General features: G+C 39.1%; 2 protein-coding genes across 10 annotated transcripts in view; one reads left to right on the top strand and one right to left on the bottom strand.

The window, feature by feature from the left end:
* The window catches only part of GPR19 (G protein-coupled receptor 19), an 84,096-nt gene that overhangs the window by 17,297 nt on the left and 46,303 nt on the right, over nucleotides 1–20,496 (bottom strand). For 2 of the 4 annotated variants that reach the window (XR_002176841.3, XR_004529028.2), the window contains one exon: nucleotides 15,251–20,447. The exons of the other annotated variants lie outside the window; for them this stretch is intronic. The gene's annotated coding sequence lies outside the window, so the exon portion shown is untranslated. Of the gene's footprint in view, nucleotides 1–15,250; nucleotides 20,448–20,496 lie in introns of those variants that run through there. 4 annotated transcript variants of the gene reach the window in all.
* Nucleotides 1–20,496, top strand: part of CREBL2 (cAMP responsive element binding protein like 2) — a 56,849-nt gene that overhangs the window by 3,110 nt on the left and 33,243 nt on the right. For all 6 annotated transcript variants that reach the window (XM_019937523.3, XM_019937534.3, XM_073789031.1 and 3 more), the window contains exon 2: nucleotides 19,217–19,414. In XM_019937523.3, the coding sequence (XP_019793082.2) occupies nucleotides 19,217–19,414 (198 nt within the window). The remainder of the gene's footprint in view (nucleotides 1–19,216; nucleotides 19,415–20,496) is intronic.

Genomic DNA, 20,496 nt, shown 5'->3' with positions numbered 1-20,496 from the left:
TATCATATTACCTGTCAGGGACTTCCTCGGTCTTTAACACAGTGCAGTAGGCACCTGAGATGCTCATTTAGTAATTTTTAAGTGTGCGCTGTTGCATGGCATTTGCAGCTGTGTTTCCCCCATGCTACCCTCTGCTCCTAACTATGCCCCACACTGGGACAGGGACAACGGGATGGGGCATGAAATGACCTTAAACTGTGCCCTTAACTGTCAGATTGTGTGAGAAAGGTAGTGTCCTGAGTCTACCTGCTTGTCCACCACTAAGAAAAAGCGCTTGTTTTTATGAAAGCCTCTTCTCCCTAACGTGCTGCGTTCAATTACAAAAAAAACTGAAATGTGTTATTTTCAGAGGCTTTGATCATAGAGGGTTTCTTATTTTCTATTTGACTTTCATGTTTATCGAATGAATGAATGAGTAACTTGAAATATCCTAGACCAGCTGTGTTCCTGCCGCAGACTAAGCTGGTAAAAGACCACCATTCTGTATTGCCCATCCTGACAGTTTAGGGCACCAAGTTCCAGCTGAGGGACTGGTGAGAGAGCGTGTCAGCCACTGGCCACAGGATGCTAAGATGAGCTGCCCTTCTCCTCCATACTTCCTTTCCACCTGTGCTCCACATGATTCTTTGAAAATGAGGTTTCTTATACCTTCCTTACCCCTTCGGTGAGTACTGCTGGTTCTCACAAAAATTTTAACCCGGCCAAAAATCTCTTTGACATTCCCAGAGCTGTCCTTTGGCCCCTGAAGTCCCTCCTGTCGGCCCCTTAGCCATCTTTTGCTATAGTTGGAACTACCTTCCTTGGGCAGTGCCACGGAGCCCAGAGAATTTCTTCCTTTTCTGTTCTCCTGCTCTATCCATGCTTTCCATGATAGCAAGACAGAAGAGCCAGCTCGTTTACCAAACTAGACAGTAGATATTCATGTTTTAAATGTGCCTTCCTTACCTGCGCAGGCTACGGGTACATTTTAACTAGGGTACCTCTACAGATATCAGTTGAAATCTAAGTTTAAATAACCTTATTCAGAATGTTTTGCTCTTTAAGGTTTTCCTAAAAGTTTGTTCATTTATTCATTCATCGTCAAACATTTGTTAGACACCTAATATGTATGTAATACGAGGCATTGTGCTAGAGATACAAAGACAGGTAAGAGTTTGTAATTATTCTCAGGAGCTTATGTTTCAGTGGGCTAGACAGACATACAGAAAAATAATTACAACGTGGTGAGGTAAGAAATGAGGGCAGTCATGGCAAAGTGCTTTGGGGGCACTAAGAATGGATGCCTGACTGGGTATGTCAGACATGGGTTCACACAGTAGGAATGAATCTGTAAAGAAGAATAGGATTCCCTCAGAAAATGGGAAAGAGGGAACGTCCTATACTAAAGCATATTGCACTGGGAAATAAGTATTTTGCTACAAGCTAGAGCAGGAATTGGGGAATTTTCTTTAAAGGGGCAGATAGTAAATATTTGTGGGCCATGTGATTGATCTGTCGCAATTAACTCTACCACTGCAGCGTGAAAGCAACTGTAGGCAGAATGTAATGAATGGATATGGCTGTGTTCTGATAAAACTTTATTTCCCCAAACAGGCAACAGGCTGGCTTTGGCTTGCCAGTTGGGCTGGAGTTTACTGATCCCTGAGCTAGAGCATAAGGCACAAGTAGAGGTGTGGGCAGAGATAAGGATGGACGGATAATCAGGGGCCAGATCATGATTTGCTTGGCAAGTTAAGCTCAGAAATTTGGGCCAGTATTTTTCAAAGTGTGAAATAAAGAAGACTGAATCAGAATTTTGGGGAACAGGGCCTGGGAATTTGAATTTTGTTTGAAAACCAAGGCACCATAGTTGTTGAGGAGCTATTAAAGGATTTTAAAGCAAAGGTGATGATATCAGATTTGTGTTTTCAAAAAAAATGTTCATGGCTATATGGAGACTGGATTAGGGTAAAGATGTAGGAACTGGAACAAGACTAGAGGCAGATGGTCCAATCAGGAAGGAACATAGATTTTGGCATATAACCAGAGTTCAAATCTAATTTCCGCCACTTAAAGCTATTATGATTTTGGACAGATTATTATTTTTTTATTGAAGTATAGTTGATTTACAGTACTGTATTAGTTTCAGGTATACAGCAAAGTGATTTAGTTATATATATATATATTTCGGATTATTTTACATTATAGGTTATTACAAGGTATTGAATATGGTTCCCTGTGCTACACAGTAAATGCCTGCTGCTTATCTATTTTGTGTATAGTAGCATGTATCTGATAATCCCATAATCCTAATTTATCCCTACCCCCCTCCCTTTTCCATTTGGTAATCATAAATTTGTTTTCTATGTCTGTGAGTCTGTTTCTGTTTTGTATATAGGTTCATTTGTATTATTTTTTGATTCCACATTAAGTGATATCATATAATATTTGTCTTGGTCTGACTTACTTCACTACGTATAATATTCTTTAGGTCCATCCATGTTGCTGCAAATGGCAATATTTCATTCTTTTTTATGGCTGAGTAATATCCCATTGTATGTATATATATACCGCATCTTCTTAAGCCAGTAATCTGTTAATGGGCACGTGGGTTGTTTCCATGTCTTGGCTGTGGACTGCCATAGTGCTGCTGTGAACACTGGGTGCATATATCATTTTGAATTAGAGTTTTCCTCTTTTCCAGATATATACCCAGGAGGGGGGTTGCCGGATCATATGGTAGTTCTATTTTTGTTTTTTTAAGGAACCTCCATACTGTTCTCCATAGTGGCTGTATCAATTTACATTCCCACCAACAGTGTAGGAGGATTTCCTTTTCTCCACACCCTCTCCAGTATTTATTATTTGTAGACTTTTTGATGATAGCCATTCTGACAGATGTGGGGTGATACCTCATTGTGGTTTTGATTTGCATTTCTCTAATAATAAGCGATGTTGAACATCTTTTCATGTGCTTGTTGGCCATCTGTATGTCTTCTTTGGAGAAATGTCTATTTAGGTCTTCTGCCCATTTGTTGTTTGGGTTTTTGTTTTTTCGGTATTGAGTTATGTGAGCTGTTTAATATTTTGGATATTAACCCCTTGTCATTCGCATTGTTTGCAAATATTTTCTCCCATTCTATAGGTTGTCTTTCTTGTTGATGGTTTCCTTTGCTGTGCAAAAGCTTTAAAGTTTGATTAGGTGCCATTTGTTTATTTTTGCTTTTATTTCTTTTGCCTTGGGAGACTGACCTGAGAAAATATTGCTATGGTTTATGTTGGCCAATTATTTTAATCTTTTCAGAACTGTATTTCTTTACCTATAATTGGATGTGTTAATAAAGCCTTATTGAGTTAGTGTGAGAATTAAATGTTATATATGTATTAAAACAAACTTAGTACATAATGGGTTCAAAATAAATGCTGGTCCTCTGTGACTCCTCACCAGCTTGGTTAGATTGCTCAGAAGAAAGGCCTGAGCTGAAGACCATGCTAGAGACCATTACAAGGTAGGTTGTGGTTGATGCAGCGTGCATAAAATCCTTGAAGGATGAAGACGGTGGACAGAAGAGAGAGCTAAAGAGACAGAACCCTGGAAAACTGTAAAATGATCAGAAGAGGCCAAGGAATATGACTCAGCACAATAAACTGAAAAGGAGAGGTTAGTGATACAGGAGAACCAGGAAAAAAAAGGTTGTTATTCCATGTGTAAGTAGTGAAAAAGTATCCATTGGACTTCAAAAACAGGAGATTGTTTATGAACCTAGCATGAGAAGTTTCAACAGAGTGATGGGGCAGAAGCCAAAACGTAGCGGTTGGGGAAGAGTGGGTGGTAAAGAAGCAAAGACAGTTAAGTATACAGGCCGACCTCTCAGAGATACTGTGGGTTCATTTCCAGACTACTGCAGTAAAGCAAATATGTAATAAAGCAAAGTCACATGAATTTGTTGGTTTCCTAGTACATATAAAAGTTATGTCTACATTATACTGTAGTCGATTAAGTATACAATAGCATTATGTCTAAAAAAAAAAGTACATACCCTACTTAAATAATACTTTACTGCCAAAAAATGCTCCATCATCCAACAATGCAGGATTGCCATAAACGTTAAGTTTGTAAAAAAATGCAGTAAAGTGAAGCACGATAAAATGAGATATGCCTGTAGGCCACTCTTACTGAGTCAGTTTGTAACAGTTTGGGGCATTGCTAAAATACATGTATTATATTTAGCTTCAAACAGTAATAGCTGGGGAAGGGGAGGATTAGGGGTCGGGAGAGGAGAGGCAGGAGTTAACAGTCAGAAATGCCTGCTTTATCTTGTTTCTCCTCTGTTGATGAGAAAAACTGACAGAAGTGTTAGCAGCAGGAAGATGTGATTAGACTTTCTCTCTTTCTGAAGATCTGGTAAATAAGAAAAGAGAAGAAGCCTAACCAACAGCTGTGAAGGAAGTTATGGGAGCCTTGACACCAAATGAAAGTATAGCTGCTTGTTTTTTTCTTTAAAGTGGTAAAGAGCAGTGGCTGGCCGCATTCATATCTATCTTATTTTTCTTTAATCGATGGCAGATAACGTTTCACTTTATGTTTTCAAAAGAAAAGTGAAACAAGCTTTCCTGCTATTTTCCTTCTTAGCTGGGGCTGATGCTGCCACTTCATGTAAATGCAGTAATTCTCTTAGACTTAACAACTTGAAACTTCTATGTGTCGCCTTAAGAATTAGAGCATTAGGGGACCTCCCTGGTGGCGCAGTGGTTAAGAATCCGCCTGCCAATGCAGGGGGACATGGGTTCGAGCCCTGGTCCAGGAAGATCCCACATACCACAGAGCAACTAAGCCCGTGCGCCACAACTACTGAGCCTGTACTCTAGAGCCCACGAGCCACAACTGCTGAGCCCACGAGCCACAACTGCTGAAGCTTGCGTGCCTAGAGCCCGTGCTTCTCAACAAGAGAAGCCACCACAATGAGAAGCCCGCGCACCGCAATGAAGAGTAGCCCCCACTCGCTGCGACTAGAGAAAGCCCGCGCCCAGCAATGAAGACCAAACACAGCCATAAATAAATAAATATATTTTTTAAAAAAAGAATTAAGAGCATTAGGATGTAAATAAATGCTAAAAGGGTGGTAAAATAATAAGAGTTATTGATTGGTTTTTGAGATTTTATATCCCTTATGAGAGAGGTTTGGTTTTCTTTTTTTTATCAACTTCTATTAGCTGGTGGTAGTGGTGGTCACAGTAATACCAATTTAAATTAAATTGCAAAATATTGCTAATTTTTCTTTGCATTTATTCATCCAGTTATCAGTCTTTTAATAAATGCCTTTTAAATGCCTGGCTCTGGGCCAGATACAGTGGGGATTGGAATAGAAAACACAGCTTCTGTGCCTGCGGTGCACACATCACTTGGGGAGATAGAACTTAAATCTGTGAGGCCGCTAAAAATAACCAGTATACCGTGTAAATTCAGCGTGATGGTGACTATGTGTTCCAGAGATTCGGAGACGAAAAATAATGTGTGGACAGAAGGTGACTGTCAGCAAGAGCTTCACAGAAAGAGGGCCAGGGCTGGCCCTGACCAAAGGGAGCATAATATTTGCAGGTTTGGATCGGGCGGCAGGGGCGGGGGTGGAGAGGGAGCGTTTAGAGAAATGGTGAGTATAGGTAGGAGTGCAGGGCGTGGGGTGAGCTCCCCAAGGACACAGGCATGACTTGTTGGGAAAAACGAAAGAGAAAATTGGCTCGGTGAGCAGGAACCTGGATGTAGTGGGCTGAATGGTGGCCTCTAAAAAGATACATCCATGTGCTAATGGAACCGGTCCCCTTATATGGTAAAAGAGTGAATATTATATGGCCAAAAATGTGATTTAGTTAAGTATTTGAGAGGAGGAATTTATCCTGGGTTCTCTGGGTGAACCCTAAATCCAATGGCAAGTGTCCCCCTAAGAGTGAGGCAGAGGGGGATTTGACAGACAGTTGTGGAGGCAGTGTGACCACAGAGGCAGAGGCTGGATCGACGTGGCCACAAAGGAAGGAATGCTCACAGCTGCCAGCAGCCGGAAGAGGCGAAGGATGGCTTCTCCCCTAGGGCCTCTGGAGGGGGTGCAGCAGCCCTGCCAGCTTTCTGGCCTCCAGAGCAGAGAGAGTACATTTCTGTTGTTTTAAGCCACCAACTTCATGGTGGTTGTTACAGCAGCTACAGGAAGTCAGTATTCTGGATTTGGTGACTGGTAAGCAGTGCTGAGCCAGAGGCCTTCCCTTGAGCTGGAGCGTGACATGGCCAAAGGGCCGTTAAAGTTTGTTCTGTCTAGAATGATCAGGTATTACCTTTTCACAATGAAAAAAAAAATACACTAAAGTTATTTTAATAAGCTGAAAAGAAAGGCTAACTTGGCAGTTCTTTGCAAGACAGATTAACCAGGGAAGTAAGGATGGAAAAGGAGGGATGGGAGGGAGACCCACTGGGAAACCCACGGCAATACTCTGTAAGTAGGGTAGTAATGTAGGTAGTAGGAATAGAGAAGAAGAGCTGAATCAGACATGTTGTAAAGGAATAAACTGGCATGACTTCAGTGGGTGGGCACAGAGAGTCGCCAATAGCAGAGGGAAATTTCAGAGACGCATAAAATGAAAAAATTCGTTAGTTAACCTCCTCACCGCTGCCCTCCATCAAGTGACTAATGTCACAGTGAGCTGGATTAAATGAATCCAGTCATTAAATGAATGACTATATAGCATTAATATAGCACTGCATTTAAAGCATCTGTCAGCTTTAGAGCCTTTTCAGGGAGTTATATGTTCAGGTTAATGAGTCCTACCTAGGAATCTAGAAGGGAAATAGTCACGCTTGATGAGAGTGAGTCAGCTTGTGACAACTGAGCATCTTGAGTCAGTTGCTGTGATGCTAATCAGGGGGCTTGGGTTCTATCTAGATTTTATATCCATGAAATAAAGAGATCACTATGCTTATCTGTGTGTGTGTGTGTGTGTGTGTGTGTGTGTGTGTGTGTGTGTGCATCCCTCTCCCAGCAGGACTCCTGTATGTACTGATATCCTGCCCTTTATAATGGTGTTTATTTCATGTCTGCTGCATTTCAGAAGTCTAATAAATATATTAAAGATAAGGACCCTGGGCTTCCCTGGTGGCCCAGTGGTTGAGAGTCCGCCTGCCGATGCAGGGGGCACGGGTTCATGCCCCGGTGCGGGAAGTTCCCACATGCCGCGGAGCGGCTGGGCCCGTGAGCCATGGCCGCTGAGCCTGCGCGTCCGGAGCCTGTGCTCCACAACGGGAGAGGCCACAACAGTGAGAGGCCCGCGTACCACAAAAAAAAAAAAAAAAAAAGATAAGGACCCTATCTTCTTACATTAATATTCCTAGAGTTTGACAGTGCTTGGGGCAAAGTGAGTGTTCAATAAATCGTTGTTAAATAAGAAATTAAATTTCCCTTCTTTACCTGAAAAAGATGAGGATAACAGTGTTAACCTCCCCTGGTGTGAAATAACGTGAGCCTGACACGTGGAGGCCTAGCTCAAGGCCTTGCCCGCAGTGAGTGCTTGCTCCTTGCACGCCCAGATTTAGCTCTGAATTTGTTTTTGTTGTTTGTTCCTAAAAAGCCAAAGTAAAATGATCCAAGAATCTTTGGAATAGGATTTAATCTGGACACTAGAGTCCTCCTCATTGGAAGAAGCCCCTAAAGGGCATCTACAATCACACCTCTGCTCTCCACAGACGTTAAACCCGTTGACTGGGGAGCCTGTGGCATCAGGAGCTCCCTCTTGGCTAAATGCAGTAGTTTTATCTTAATTCTCAGCCTTTTAAAACTCATAAATTAGGAGCTTTATGCTTGACCCCTCCCCTCCCTCGTGGTCTTTCTCATCTGCTTGTGTCTCTGCGCCACCTTGATTCTTCCTTTGCTGCTATTCTTTCTGCCTCTAAGGTTCATGTCATTTTTTAAAATAGCCCATACCATAAAATTCATCCTTTTCAAGTATATAATTCTGTGACTTTTTAGTGTATTCACACAGTTGTACAATGATCACCACTATCTAATTCCAGAACATTTTCATCACCCCAAAAGAAACCCTTATAAACAAACTGTTATACTCATATAATGGAATATTATTCATATTATTTAGCAATAGAAAGAAACGAGCTATTAAGCTACAAAAAGGTGTGAGGGAACTTAAATACATATTGCTAAGTGAAAGAAGCCAGTTTGAAAAGGCTACGTACTATATGACTCCAACTATCTGACATTCTGGAAAAGGCAAAACTGTAGAGTAATAAAGGTCAGTGGTTGCCAAGGGTTCACGGGAGAGGGAGGAATAGGTAGAGTGCAGGGGATTTTTAGGGATTTTAATATTCTGTATTATACTCTAATGGCAGATATATGACACGATGCATTTGTCAAAACCCATAGAATTGTACAACACAAAGAGTGAACCCTTAAGTAAACTATGGACTTTACTTATTAATAATATATCAACATGGGGTTCATCAGTTGTAACAAATGTACCACACTAGTGCAAGATGTTAATAGGTGAAACTGTGCAGGCAGAGAGAGAGGGGATATATGGGAACTCTGTACTTTCTGCTGAATTTTCCTGTGAACTGAAAACAGCTCTAAAATACAAAGTCTATTAATTAAAAACAAAACAAAAAAACCTTTAGCAGTCACTCCCTATTATCTCCTTCTCCTTCCAGCCTTAAGCAACCACGAATCTACTTTCTGTTGCTATAGATTGCCTATTCTAGACATTCCATGTACATGGAATCATATAGTATGTGGCCTTTTGCATTTGGCTTCTTTCACTTGGCATCATGTTTTCAAGGTTCATCCATGTTGTACCATGTATCAGTACTCCATTCCTTTTTATGGCTGCATAATATTCCATTGTATGGCTATACCACATTTTGTTATCCATTCATCAGTTGATAGATATTTGGGTTGTTTCCATTTTTTAGCTATCATGAACAATGGTGCTCTGAACATCTGTGTACAAGTTCTTATGTGACATATGTTTTCATTTCTTTTGGGGATACACCTAGAAGTAGAATTGCTGAGTCACATGGTAATTCTGTGTTTAATATTTTGGAGGAACTGCCAAACTGTTTTCCAAAGTGGCCACCATTTTACATTCCCAACAGCAATGTATGAGGGTTCCATTTCTCCACATCTATACCAGTTCTTGTTCTTGGCTGTCTTTTTGATTATATAGCCATCCTAGTGGGTTTAAAGTGGTATCTCATGATTCTGATTCACATTTCCCTAATGACTAATGATGTTAAGCATTTTTTCATATGCTTATTGGCCATTTGTATATCTTCTTTGGAGAAATGTCTATTCAGATACTTTGCCCACATTCTAATTGGATTATTTATATTTTTATTGTTGAGTTGTGAGTGTTCTTTATATATTCTGGATGTAAGTCCCTTATGTATGATTTACAAATATTTTCTCCTAGTGGATTGTCTTTTCACCTTGATGGTGTCCTTTGAAGCAGAACATTTTTAATTTTGTGAAGTCCAATTTATTTTTTCTTTTGTTGCTTGTGAGGTCATACCTAAGAAACCATTGCCTAATCCAAGGTCACAAAGATTTATTCGTATGTTTTCCTCTAAGAGTTTTATAGTTGCCTCTCTTACATTCAGACCTTTGTTCTGAGTTAATCTTTGTGTACGGCATGTTGTAGGAGTGCAAGTTAATTCTTCTTTGTAGATATCCAGTTGTTCCAGCACTATTTATTGAAATGACTATTCTTTCCTCATTTCTCTACTGTTTTGGCACCTTGTTGAAAATCAATTGACCGTAAACATAAAGGTTTATTTCTGGATGCTCAATTCTTTTCCATTGATCTATATGTCTGTCCTTGTGCCAGTACCACACTATCTTGATTAGTGTAGCTAATAAGTTTTGAAATCAGAAAGTGTGAGTCCTTCATCTTTGTTCTTTTTCAAGATTGCTTTGGCTTTTTTGGGTCCATTGTATTTCCATATGAATTTTAGGATTATCTTGTCAATTTCTGCAAATGTCAGCTGGAATTTTGATAGGAATTGTGTTGATTCTATAGCTCAGTTTGGGGAATATTGTCATCTTAACAATATTAAGTCTACCAATCCATTAACATGGAATGTCTTTCTTTTTATTAGGTCTTCTTTAATTTCTTACAGTGATTTTTGTGGCTTTCAGTATATGTCTTGCACTTTTTTTAATTTTAGGCTGAGTTGGGTATTAGTTGTGGCACGTGGGATCTTTGTTGCGGCATGCGGTATCTTTCGTTGCGGTGCATGGGCTTTTCCCTAGTTGCGACATGCAGGCTCTCTAGTTGTGGTGTGCAGGCTCCAGAGCGCATGGGCTCTGTAGTTGTGGCGCACGGGCTTAGTTGCCCCATAGCATTTGGGATCTTAGTTCCCTGACCAGGAATCAAACCCATGTCCACTGCATTGGAAGGCAGATTCTTAACCACGGGACCACCAGGGGAGTCCCTGCACTTATTTTATTAAGGTTATTCCTAAGTATTTTATTCTTTTTGATGATATTCTAAATGGAATGTTTTCATTTTCAGCTTGTTCATTGTATATAGAAACACAACTGATTTTTGTATATTGACCTTGTGTCTTGCAACTTTGTTCAACTCATTTATGAGCGCTAATAGTTTTTTTGTGGATTCCTTAGGATTTTTTATATATAAGATCATATCACCTTCAAATAGAAATAGTTTTACTTTTTCCTTTGTAATCTGAATGCCTTCTCTTTCTTTTTCTTGCCTAATTGCTGTGGCTAGAACCTCCAGTACAATGTTGAATAGAAGTGACAAGAGAAGACAAAAATCCTTGTTTTGTTTCTGATCTTTGAGGGAAAGTATTCAATCTTTCACCTTTAAATGATGTTAGCTGTGTTTTTTTTCATAGATGCCCTTTACCAGGTTGAAGAAGTTCCCTTCTATTCCTAGTTTTTTGAGTGTTTTGGTTTTTCTAAAATCATATAAGGGTGTTGGATTTTTTTTTTTTTTTAATTGGCATTGGGTCTTCGTTGCTGCGCACAGGCTTTCTCTAATTGCGGCTAGTGGGGGCTACTCTTCGTTGTGGTGCGTGGGCTTCTCATTGCAGTGTCTTCTCCTGTTGCAGAGCACGGACTCTAGGCATGCGGGCTTCAGTAGTTGTGGCACATGGGCTTAGTTGCTCCGCGGCATGTGGGATCTTCCCGGACCCCAGGGCTCAAACCTAAGTCCCCTGCATTGGCACGCAGATTCTTAACCACTGTGCCACCAGGGAAGCCCCAGGGTGTTGGATTTTGTCAAGTGCTTTTTCTGAGTCTATTGAGATGAACATGTAATTTTTGTCCTTTTTCCTATTGATATGGTGTATTACAGTAATTGATTTTCAGTTGTTAGACCAACCTTTATTCCTGGGATAAATCACATAGTTATGGTAGCTAGTCCTCTTTATATGCTGTTAGATTTAGTCTGCTTGTATTTTATTGAAGACTTTTCCATCTGTATTCGTGAGGCATACTGGTCTATAGTTTTCTTATGATATCTTTGGTTTGGGTATTAGGCTAATATTGGCTCATAGGATGAACTGGGAAATGTTCTTTCCTCTTCCGCTTTTTGGAAGAGGTTTTAAAAGAATTAGTGTTAATTTATTAAATGTCTGGTAATTTACCAGTGAAGTCACCTGGACTTGTCTTTATGGGAATTTTTTTGATTACTTTTTCAGTCTCTTTATTTGTCATAGGTCTTTTTAGATTTTCTATTTCTTCTTGAGTCAGTCTTGCTACTTTGTGTCTTTCTAGAAATTTGTCCATTTCAACTAGGTTATCTAGTTTTTTGGCAATTTTTCATAATATTCCCGTGAAACCATTTTTACTTTGGTAAAGGTAATAGTGATGTCTTCTCTTTCAGTCTTGAGTTTAGGATTCTGAATGTTTTCTCTTGGTCAGTCTAGCTAATGGTGTGTCAATTTTGTCGGTCTTTTTGAAGAACCAACTTTTGGTTTTATTGATATTTTTTTCCCTGTTGTTTTTCCATTCTCTGTTTTATTTATCTCTAGTCTGATATTTATTATTTCTTTCCATCTACTTGTTTTAGGTTTAATTTGCTCTTCTTTTTCTAGTTTCTCAGGGTAGAAAGTTAGGTTATTGATTTTAAAATCTTTCTTCATTTAGGTGTTTATGGCTACTTCTGAGCGCTGCTTAAGCTGTATCTCATAAAGTTTTGGTATATTGTGTTTTCCTTTTCATTCATCTCCAAGTATTTTTCTTATTTCCCTTGTGATGTCTTCTATGACTCAATGGCTACTTAGGAATGTCTTTTGTGTTTTATCTGTCATATTTATTAAATACTTACTGTGTACTAAGGTAAAATATGACAGAGTCCTTGGTGCTTACTTTCTAAAAATCATGACCTTTAGCTTTAGCTTATCTCAAAGTGTTAAAAACAGATAGTTAACAGAAAAGTAGGACCTTCATTCTTACTTTAACGTTTTTAACATATAATGAAGACAGACTTAGAATTGCAGAGGCCCTGCTGAAATCTAACATCTCTAATATCCTACCTTTGTGAAATAAGTTCCCTGTGCAGGGCAAGACAAAATCAATGGCTGGCAGGTTGCTTTTCTTGGTGGTGTGGGTTAGGGAGACAGGCCTTGTGAGTGTTTCCCTTAGGACCTTTTCTCTGCAGCTCACAAATGTGTTTTGGGGAGGAAGAGGAGGTAAAATGGATAGCCGATAAAGAGGTACCATGTTACAATAACAGCTATTTAAATTTTCATGTGGCCCTATGTCGGTAGAAATAAAACTACAACAGAAAAGAAGTTAAATTGGGGGGTTATTTTCATAGTTTTCTTCTTGGCGTTTGTGTTGGTGCGTAAAAATCAGTACTTTTATTTAGCCACATTAATGTGCTTCCTCACAGAATAAGAGAGAGCAAGGGGACAATGTGGTTATCACTGAGTGTGAAAATTCTAAGAAACATTGGTAAGACTAATTTTTGGCTCAGACATATTTAAGGAATTTGTGGGGTTGATTTCAGTTTTAGTTTCTGGTTCCTCATTTCTTTTCTTTCTTTTAAAATACAGCATGTATTTCTTTTTTTTTAATTAACTAATTAATGTATTTTGGCTGCGCTGAGTCTTAGTTGCGGCATGCAGGATCTTTAGTTGTGGCATGTGAACTCTTAGTTGTGGCATGCATGTGGGATCTAGTGCCCTGACCAGGGATTGAACCTGGGCCCCCTGCATTGCGAGTGTGGAGTCTTAGCCACTGGACTACCAGGGAAGTCCCCTGGTTCCTCATTTCTTATTAACTTCCCTTATCTGTTCCCCAATCTTTATGGCTTATGAAATATGTAAAGTTCAGTTGTTAAGGCAACTAGTATACTAACCTATATTTGTATAATACCCTTTTTTTTCTAAAAAAGTGCTTTCATACATTATTTTACTTAAGATTTATAATAATCCTGTGATGTGTTTCACTCTCTTGAAAACTGGCATGCTAATCAGATTTTAGCTGACACCAAAAGCCAATAATTCAGTCTATTACTGAGGAAAAATTAAGCTAGAGAAGTGGTGGTTATGTGGTCTTAAATATAATTTTACAGATGACATAAAATGCAGGAACCCTGGAGTCATTTACTGTGCCTTTCTAATTTAAAAAAAGGAATAAAATAGTTCCAGTTTAAATATTTTGCTACCATGAAAATAAACAAAGGGCTATACCTTTTGTTTGATTTTTATGACTATGCTAGGTTTGTGTAAAAAATCAGTGAAGTCTGTGCAGTACACTGTGTCCTCTTGCTGGCTTCTCAAAGGCAGCCGTTCCTGAATTCCATTCCTGAATTAATTAAAAACAGCAATATATAAGGTATTGGATTATAGTGAGTGGTATGTGACTGATGACTCATTTTACTACATAAAGAATAGATGTGATTACCATTTATTTCACTATAGACATGATTTTAGGCGATAAATATATTGCTTTTTAAAGACTATCAATAGCAAATACACTTTGTTTTAATCTAGGGTGATTTCAAAATACTTTATTGAAATTGTGCAGTTGATATAATATAGGCATAATTTAAAATTTAGCCCATAGTAATATTTGGATCAACTAGTTATCCTTCAAGTGCTAATCGTATATTTGATTTTGAAAAAAAGTTTCCTGAGGTATATATTATTATATTGGAATCAAAACGTGATGAGACAGAATAGGAAAGCTTTGAAAGACCAGTTTTTGAAAAGTTAAAACTAATTTGGGAGTAGTACTGAAGCAGCTAGCTTTTAAGATGGTGGTGGAAAGGATTTTCTTCCAGAGCCTCAGAGCCTCAGTCTCATTTCAGAGCCACCCTATAAAATGCTAGATGCAGTGGTTCGCCGTCTTGTTATGACAGTTTCTGGTAAATGTAGCTGATTAACATTTGAAGTTTGGTTTTCCTGACCCAACCATGATACCAAGTAAAGATATGATCTTTATAGGGTACTGTGCATTGTTGGTTTATGGTATTAATAGTGATTCCAAACACACAAACAAATTAGAGTTTTTATATCCAAATGGAGATTGATCCTTTTAGTTTTGTTACCTGGTAAGACTTCTGCATTTATTCCAATGATTTGCCAGTGTTTGAGTTTTGCATCTTCTCTTTTAGAATTGCCTCTAAAGCCTCAACAATATTCCTTTCAGTACACTAAAGTAGTGACATTTTTATTCTCTGAGGGTAATTTTCAGAAAGACCTAGACATCATTTGGAGCCTCGTCAGATAAACAAAGCGGACCATCAGATTGGGAATTTAAAGAATAACGTATCATTCGAAAGTAATACGGCGAAAGTAATATTGTGTTGTGGCTTGTAAGAAACTGGCTCCAAAAGCAGTTTCCAAGAAAGCTTATTCATTGGAATAAATTTACCCCTTTCAAAGTGACTCCTTTAAAGGAAATTCATTTGATGTATAAGTTCAGTTTCATGTATTTAAAATTCATCATCTTTATCTCATAGTTACATCTTATATAAGAACTTGGGGAGGTTCCAAAGCTAAACAGTGAAGAACATTAAATTACTTTGGCAGTCACCAAAAAACTGTGCCTATGCAGATAAATGAATAACAGGGATATTGAGAGGATGTCTATGACACCAGAGGGAGCAGGTAGAAATCTCCTGAGACAGTCTAGGGTTATAATTATAGACTTGTAAAGGCAGGAGACAATTATCCTGAAGATTTCAGGGACTTCTGTGTGTTCCCTTGGGCTCAACAAATTTGAAGAGGGAATTGATAGCCAAATTGTTTCGGATTCTTATTTATTTATTTATACACATAATTTTATATACAAATTTTATGTTTTTCTAATTGTAAATATTTAAAAATCATAAAAAATACAGATGAGAAAAAAGCTTTTTATAATCACACCTATCAGAGAAATCCTCACTGACTTTTTTTTTTAATAGATCTTTATTGGAGTATAATTGTTTCACAATATTGTGTTAGTTTCTGTTGCACAACAAAGCGAATCAGCCATATGCATACACATGTCTGCATATCCCCTCCCTCTTGAGCCTCCCTCCCATCCTCCCTATCCCACCCCTCTAGGTCATCGCAAAGCACCGAGCCGATCTCCCTGTGCTATGCTGCTGCTTCCCACCAGCCAGCTATTTTACATTCGGTAGTGTATATATGTTGATGCTGCTCTCACTTCGCCCTCCCACCCCATGTCGTCAAGTCCATTCTCTATGTCTACCTCTTTATTCCTGCCCTGCAACTAGGTTCATCAGTACCACTCTTTTTTTTTCTTTTTTTTAGATTCTATATATATGTGTTAGTGTACGGTATTTGTTTTTCTCTTTCTGACTTACTTCACTCTGTATGACAGACTCTAGGTCCATCCACCTCACTACAAATAACTCAGTTTCATTTATTTTTCTGGCTGAGTAATATTCCATTGTATATATGTGCCACATCTTCTTCATCCATTCATCTGTTGATGGACATCTAGGTTGGTTCCATGTCCTGGCTATTGTAAATAGTGCTGCAGTGAACATTGTGGTGCATGTCTCTTTTTGAATTATGGTTTTCTCAGAGTATATGCCCAGGGGTGGAATTGCTGGGTCATATGATAGTTCTATTTTTAGTTTTTAAGGAACCTCCATACTGTTCTCCACAGTGGCTGTATCAATTTACATTCCCACCAACAGTGTAGGAGGGTTCCCTTTTCACCACACCCTTTCCAGCATTTATTGTTTCTAGCTTTTTTGATAATGGCCATTCTGACCGGCGTGAGGTGATACCTCATTGTAGTTTTGAGTTGCATTTCTCTAATAATTAGTGATGTATTTTTTAATTTCTTCAGTGATCTCTTGGTTATTTAGTATCAGTTAGATCTGTCTGGTCTGTTGTGTCATTTAAAGCTTGTGTTTCCGTATTTATTTTCTGTTAGGATGATCTGTCCATTGGTGTAAGTGGGGTTTTAAAGTCCCCTCCTGTTATTGTGTTACTGTCAGTTTCTCCTTTCATGGTTGTTAGCATTTGCCTTATGTATTGGGGTGCTCCTGTGTTGAGTGCATAGACATTTATAATTGTTATATTTTCTTCTTGGATTGATCCTTTGATCATTATGTAGTGTCCCTCCTTATCTCTTCTAACAGTCTTTATTTTAAAGTCTATTTTATCTGATACGAGTATTGCTACTTCAACTTTCTCTTTTTCCAACCCTTCACTTTCAGTCTGTATGTGTCCCTAGGTCTGAAGTGGGTCTCTTGTAGACAGCATATATATGGGTCTTGTTTTTGTATCCATTCAGTCAGTCTGTGTCTTTTGGTTGGGGCATTTAATCCATTTACATTCAAGGTTATTATTGATATGTATGTTCCTATTACCATTTACTTAATTGTTTTGGGTTTGTTTTTGTGGGTCTTTTTCTTCTCTTGTGTTTCCTGCTTAGAGAAGTTTCTTTAGCATTTGCTGTAAAGCTGGTTTGGTGGTGCTAAATTCTCTTAGCTTTTGCTTGTCTGAAAAGCTTTTGACTTCTCCATCGAATCTGAATGCGATCCTTGCTGGGTAGAGTAATCTTGGTTGTAGGTTTTTCTCTTTCATCACTTTAAGTATATCCTGCCACTCCCTTCTGGCCTGTAGAGTTTCCACTGAAAAATCAGCTGATAACCTTATGGGGATTCCTTTGTATGTTATTTTTTGTTTTTCCCTTGCAGCTTTTAATATTTTTTCTTTGAATTTAATTTTTGTTAGTGCAATTAATTTGTGTCTTGGTGTATTTTTCCTTGGGTTTATCCTTTATGGGACTCTCTGTACTTCCTGGACTTGGGTGACCATTTCCTTTCCCATGTTAGGGAAGTTTTCCACTATAATCTCTTCAAATGTTTTCTCAGACCCTTTCTTTTTCTCTTCTTCTTCCAGGACCCCTATAATTCGAATGTTGGTGCATTTAGTGTTATCCCAGAGGTCTCTGAGATTGTCTTCAATTCTTTTCATTCTTTTTTCTTTATTCTGCTCCTCAGCAGTTATTTCCACCATTTTGTCTTCCAGCTCATTTATTCGTTCTTCTGCCTCAGTTATTCTGTTATTGATTCCTTCTAGTGCATTTTTCATTTCAGTTATTGTGTTGCTCATCTGTGTTTGTTCTTTAGTTCTTCTAGATCTTTGTTAAACATTTCTTGTATTTTCTCAGTCTGTGCTTCCATTCTATTTCCGAGATTCTGGATCATCTTTACTATCGTTACTCTGAATTTTTTTTCAGGTAGATTGCCTATTTCCTCTTCATTTATTTGGTCTTGTAGGTTTTTACCTTGCTCCTTCATCTGTGACATATTTTTGTGCCATCTCATTATTATTATTTTTTTAATGTGTGGAATTGTGTTCTTGTCTTACTGGTTGTTTGGCCTGAGGCTTCCAACACTGGAGCTTGTAGGCTATTGGGTAGAGCTGGGTCTTGGTGCTGAGATAAGGAACTCTGTGAGACCTCACTCCAGTGCTGGGGTCTGAGGTTCTCTGTTAGTTGTCTGTTAGTTCCTGGGGTCTGAGGTTCTCTGTTAGTCTAGTGGTTCGGACTCGGAGCTCCCACCACAGGAGCTTCCCCCCGACCCTGGGCTGGCGAATCAAGGACCCGCAAGCCATGTGGGGTGGCAAGAAAAAAAAAAGGAGAAAAATAATAAAGTAAAAAATAAAATTAGACGAAGAAACTAACAAATATGTTAGAAAGAATGTAAAAATATAGGTATGTCAACAACCGGAAGGTATATCAGTACCACAATAGTAACAGAGGGAAAGGAAAAAAAGGGGGGGGGGAAGGCCTTGGCTGTGGAGGGCGGGGCCTAAACAAGGGTGAGTTTTGGGCAGTGGGCGGGGCCAATGCTCAGGACCCACGGGGCTGGAAAAGGCCCTGGGTGCTGTTGGGGGTGGGGCTTAGGCTCAAGGAACAGAAGGGGCACAGGCATGCCCCCCACCCCAGTCTCAGAGGGCACGGGACCTCACCTGGGAGCCCAGCAGGCTCCCTGCATCTGAGTGGGCTGGGCGATGGCCCTCCACTCCTCTCCTGCTCTTCTTGGAAGAGTCCCTCCCACCTGCCTCTTCTGATTTCCCTGGCCTCAGGGGCGCTGATCCTGTCTGGCCTCCACTTCTCCTACCCCCTTTGGTCCCCCTACGTCCTACCAGTTCACTTTGGGTTTCCTCCCATCTCCTTAGGGGTCAGAGTTCCCCCACCAGTGGCCGTCAGGCACCCTAGTTGTGGGGAGACGCTAACTCCACGTCCTCCCACACTGCCATCTTGATTCCTCCCCGCCACTGACCTTTTACGATCCTTTCTTCTATGTGTTGTTTTATAAGATTGAAATCATACTGAACTTAATTTTCAATATTTTGTCTTACTTATTAAGTCAATAAAAATTCTATGTGAACAAAATATTTAATGGCAGTCTTTTAGTTTTTTACTATCTAGCTACATATGGTTCATAAAGTTTACTGTTAAGCTCTGTAAAGTTTATTATTAAAACGAGTTTATTATTGAAGAAATAATGAAAACTTATACTATTTCTTCTCTCACATTCATGGTATCAAAAATATCAGAAAAAGAAATTATGAAGCAAAGAATCATAAGGCATTTGATGGGATTATGCTTTCTTAGTTCCACAGGCTCCATTTATTGGTTATTTGTAAATGTTTTCCTTGCTAATATGCAGCCGCAGTCACTTTCCTAGACCCAGAACTAGGAAAAAAATTAACTGTTTCTCTCTCTTGCTGAAGGTTGTTGGGGGTAAAGTCAAGAAGCCCGGCAAACGTGGTCGAAAGCCAGCCAAAATTGACTTGAAGGCAAAACTCGAGAGGAGCCGGCAGAGTGCGAGAGAATGCCGGGCCAGAAAAAAACTGAGATATCAGTATTTGGAAGAGTTGGTATCCAGTCGGGAAAGAGCCATTTGTGCCCTCAGAGAGGAACTGGAAATGGTAAGAAAGTCTGTCAATAAACGCATGAAACAATCAACCTAAGCTATATTAAAACATGAAGATACCAGTTTTTAGCTATCCAGTTGACGAACGTGGGAAAGCATGTTCATCTGTTAGCCAGCACACAGGCAAATAAGCATCTTCATACATTGCGGGTGGGAGTGGAAAGTGACTGTTTCTTTAAGGGATTGTTTATGACAGGAAAAAAACATCGAAAATAACCAAAATGTTCAGCAGTAGGGGATTGGTTAAATTATACTACATTCATGTGCTGGACTACTTTGCAGCCCATGAAAATCACAGTGCACATGTATATTTACTGATGTAAAAAGACACTTACAAGATATTGCTAAGTGGAAAAAGCAGTACAACAGTATGTAGTAATATGCATAGTATGATACTATTTGGCCTGGTTTTATTCATTCATTCATTCAGACTTCAGGTAGTAGCTGTAGACATATACAAGAGAATAGGTAAAAGGGAATAGAAACCCCATTAGTACTGTGAGCTCAGGGGAGGGGGTGACAGGTTGGAAAAGAGAGAGATAATGCTAACATGATCATTACAAAACTGGGACAGGCTACCCCCAGCTTTTTAGAAGGTAAGAGAATTAAGTCGGGTCATGAAGAGAGTCCAAATGTACACTATTCAGTAGACTTTTTTTTAATACGTTGAATTTGACTTGTAAATTATTTTTCACCTTCTGCACTGTAAGCCACTGGAGGACATAATCTTTGGACTGATTAATCTTTTATACCCCCAAAGTCCATAGTACACACTCTGGTAGAAAGTAGATGTTTAGTGAATATTTATGAAATAGAGAAAGGAAGTTACAAAATTATTTATTTTAGGAGTAGAAATAATAATGTGACAGTCAGCAAAAAGAGATGAATTCTAATGAATGGCACTCCATGGGGAGATATTCTTTTAGCCAGAGGGCCCTTTTTAATCTGAGCACTACTCCAGCACATCACAAGAAGATTCAGCAGTAGTTTTTCACCCTCTTCTGAAGATAGCAGGCCTCATCCATGTCCTAGGTTATAAACAGGAATACAACAGAAGGTGGGATTCCCAGCAGTCAA

The sequence above is a fragment of the Tursiops truncatus genome, chromosome 11 (genome assembly GCF_011762595.2).
Source record: "Tursiops truncatus isolate mTurTru1 chromosome 11, mTurTru1.mat.Y, whole genome shotgun sequence".
In the NCBI taxonomy this organism is placed as follows: Eukaryota; Metazoa; Chordata; class Mammalia; order Artiodactyla; family Delphinidae; genus Tursiops; species Tursiops truncatus.
This window is presented reverse-complemented; position numbering and strand designations above follow the sequence as displayed.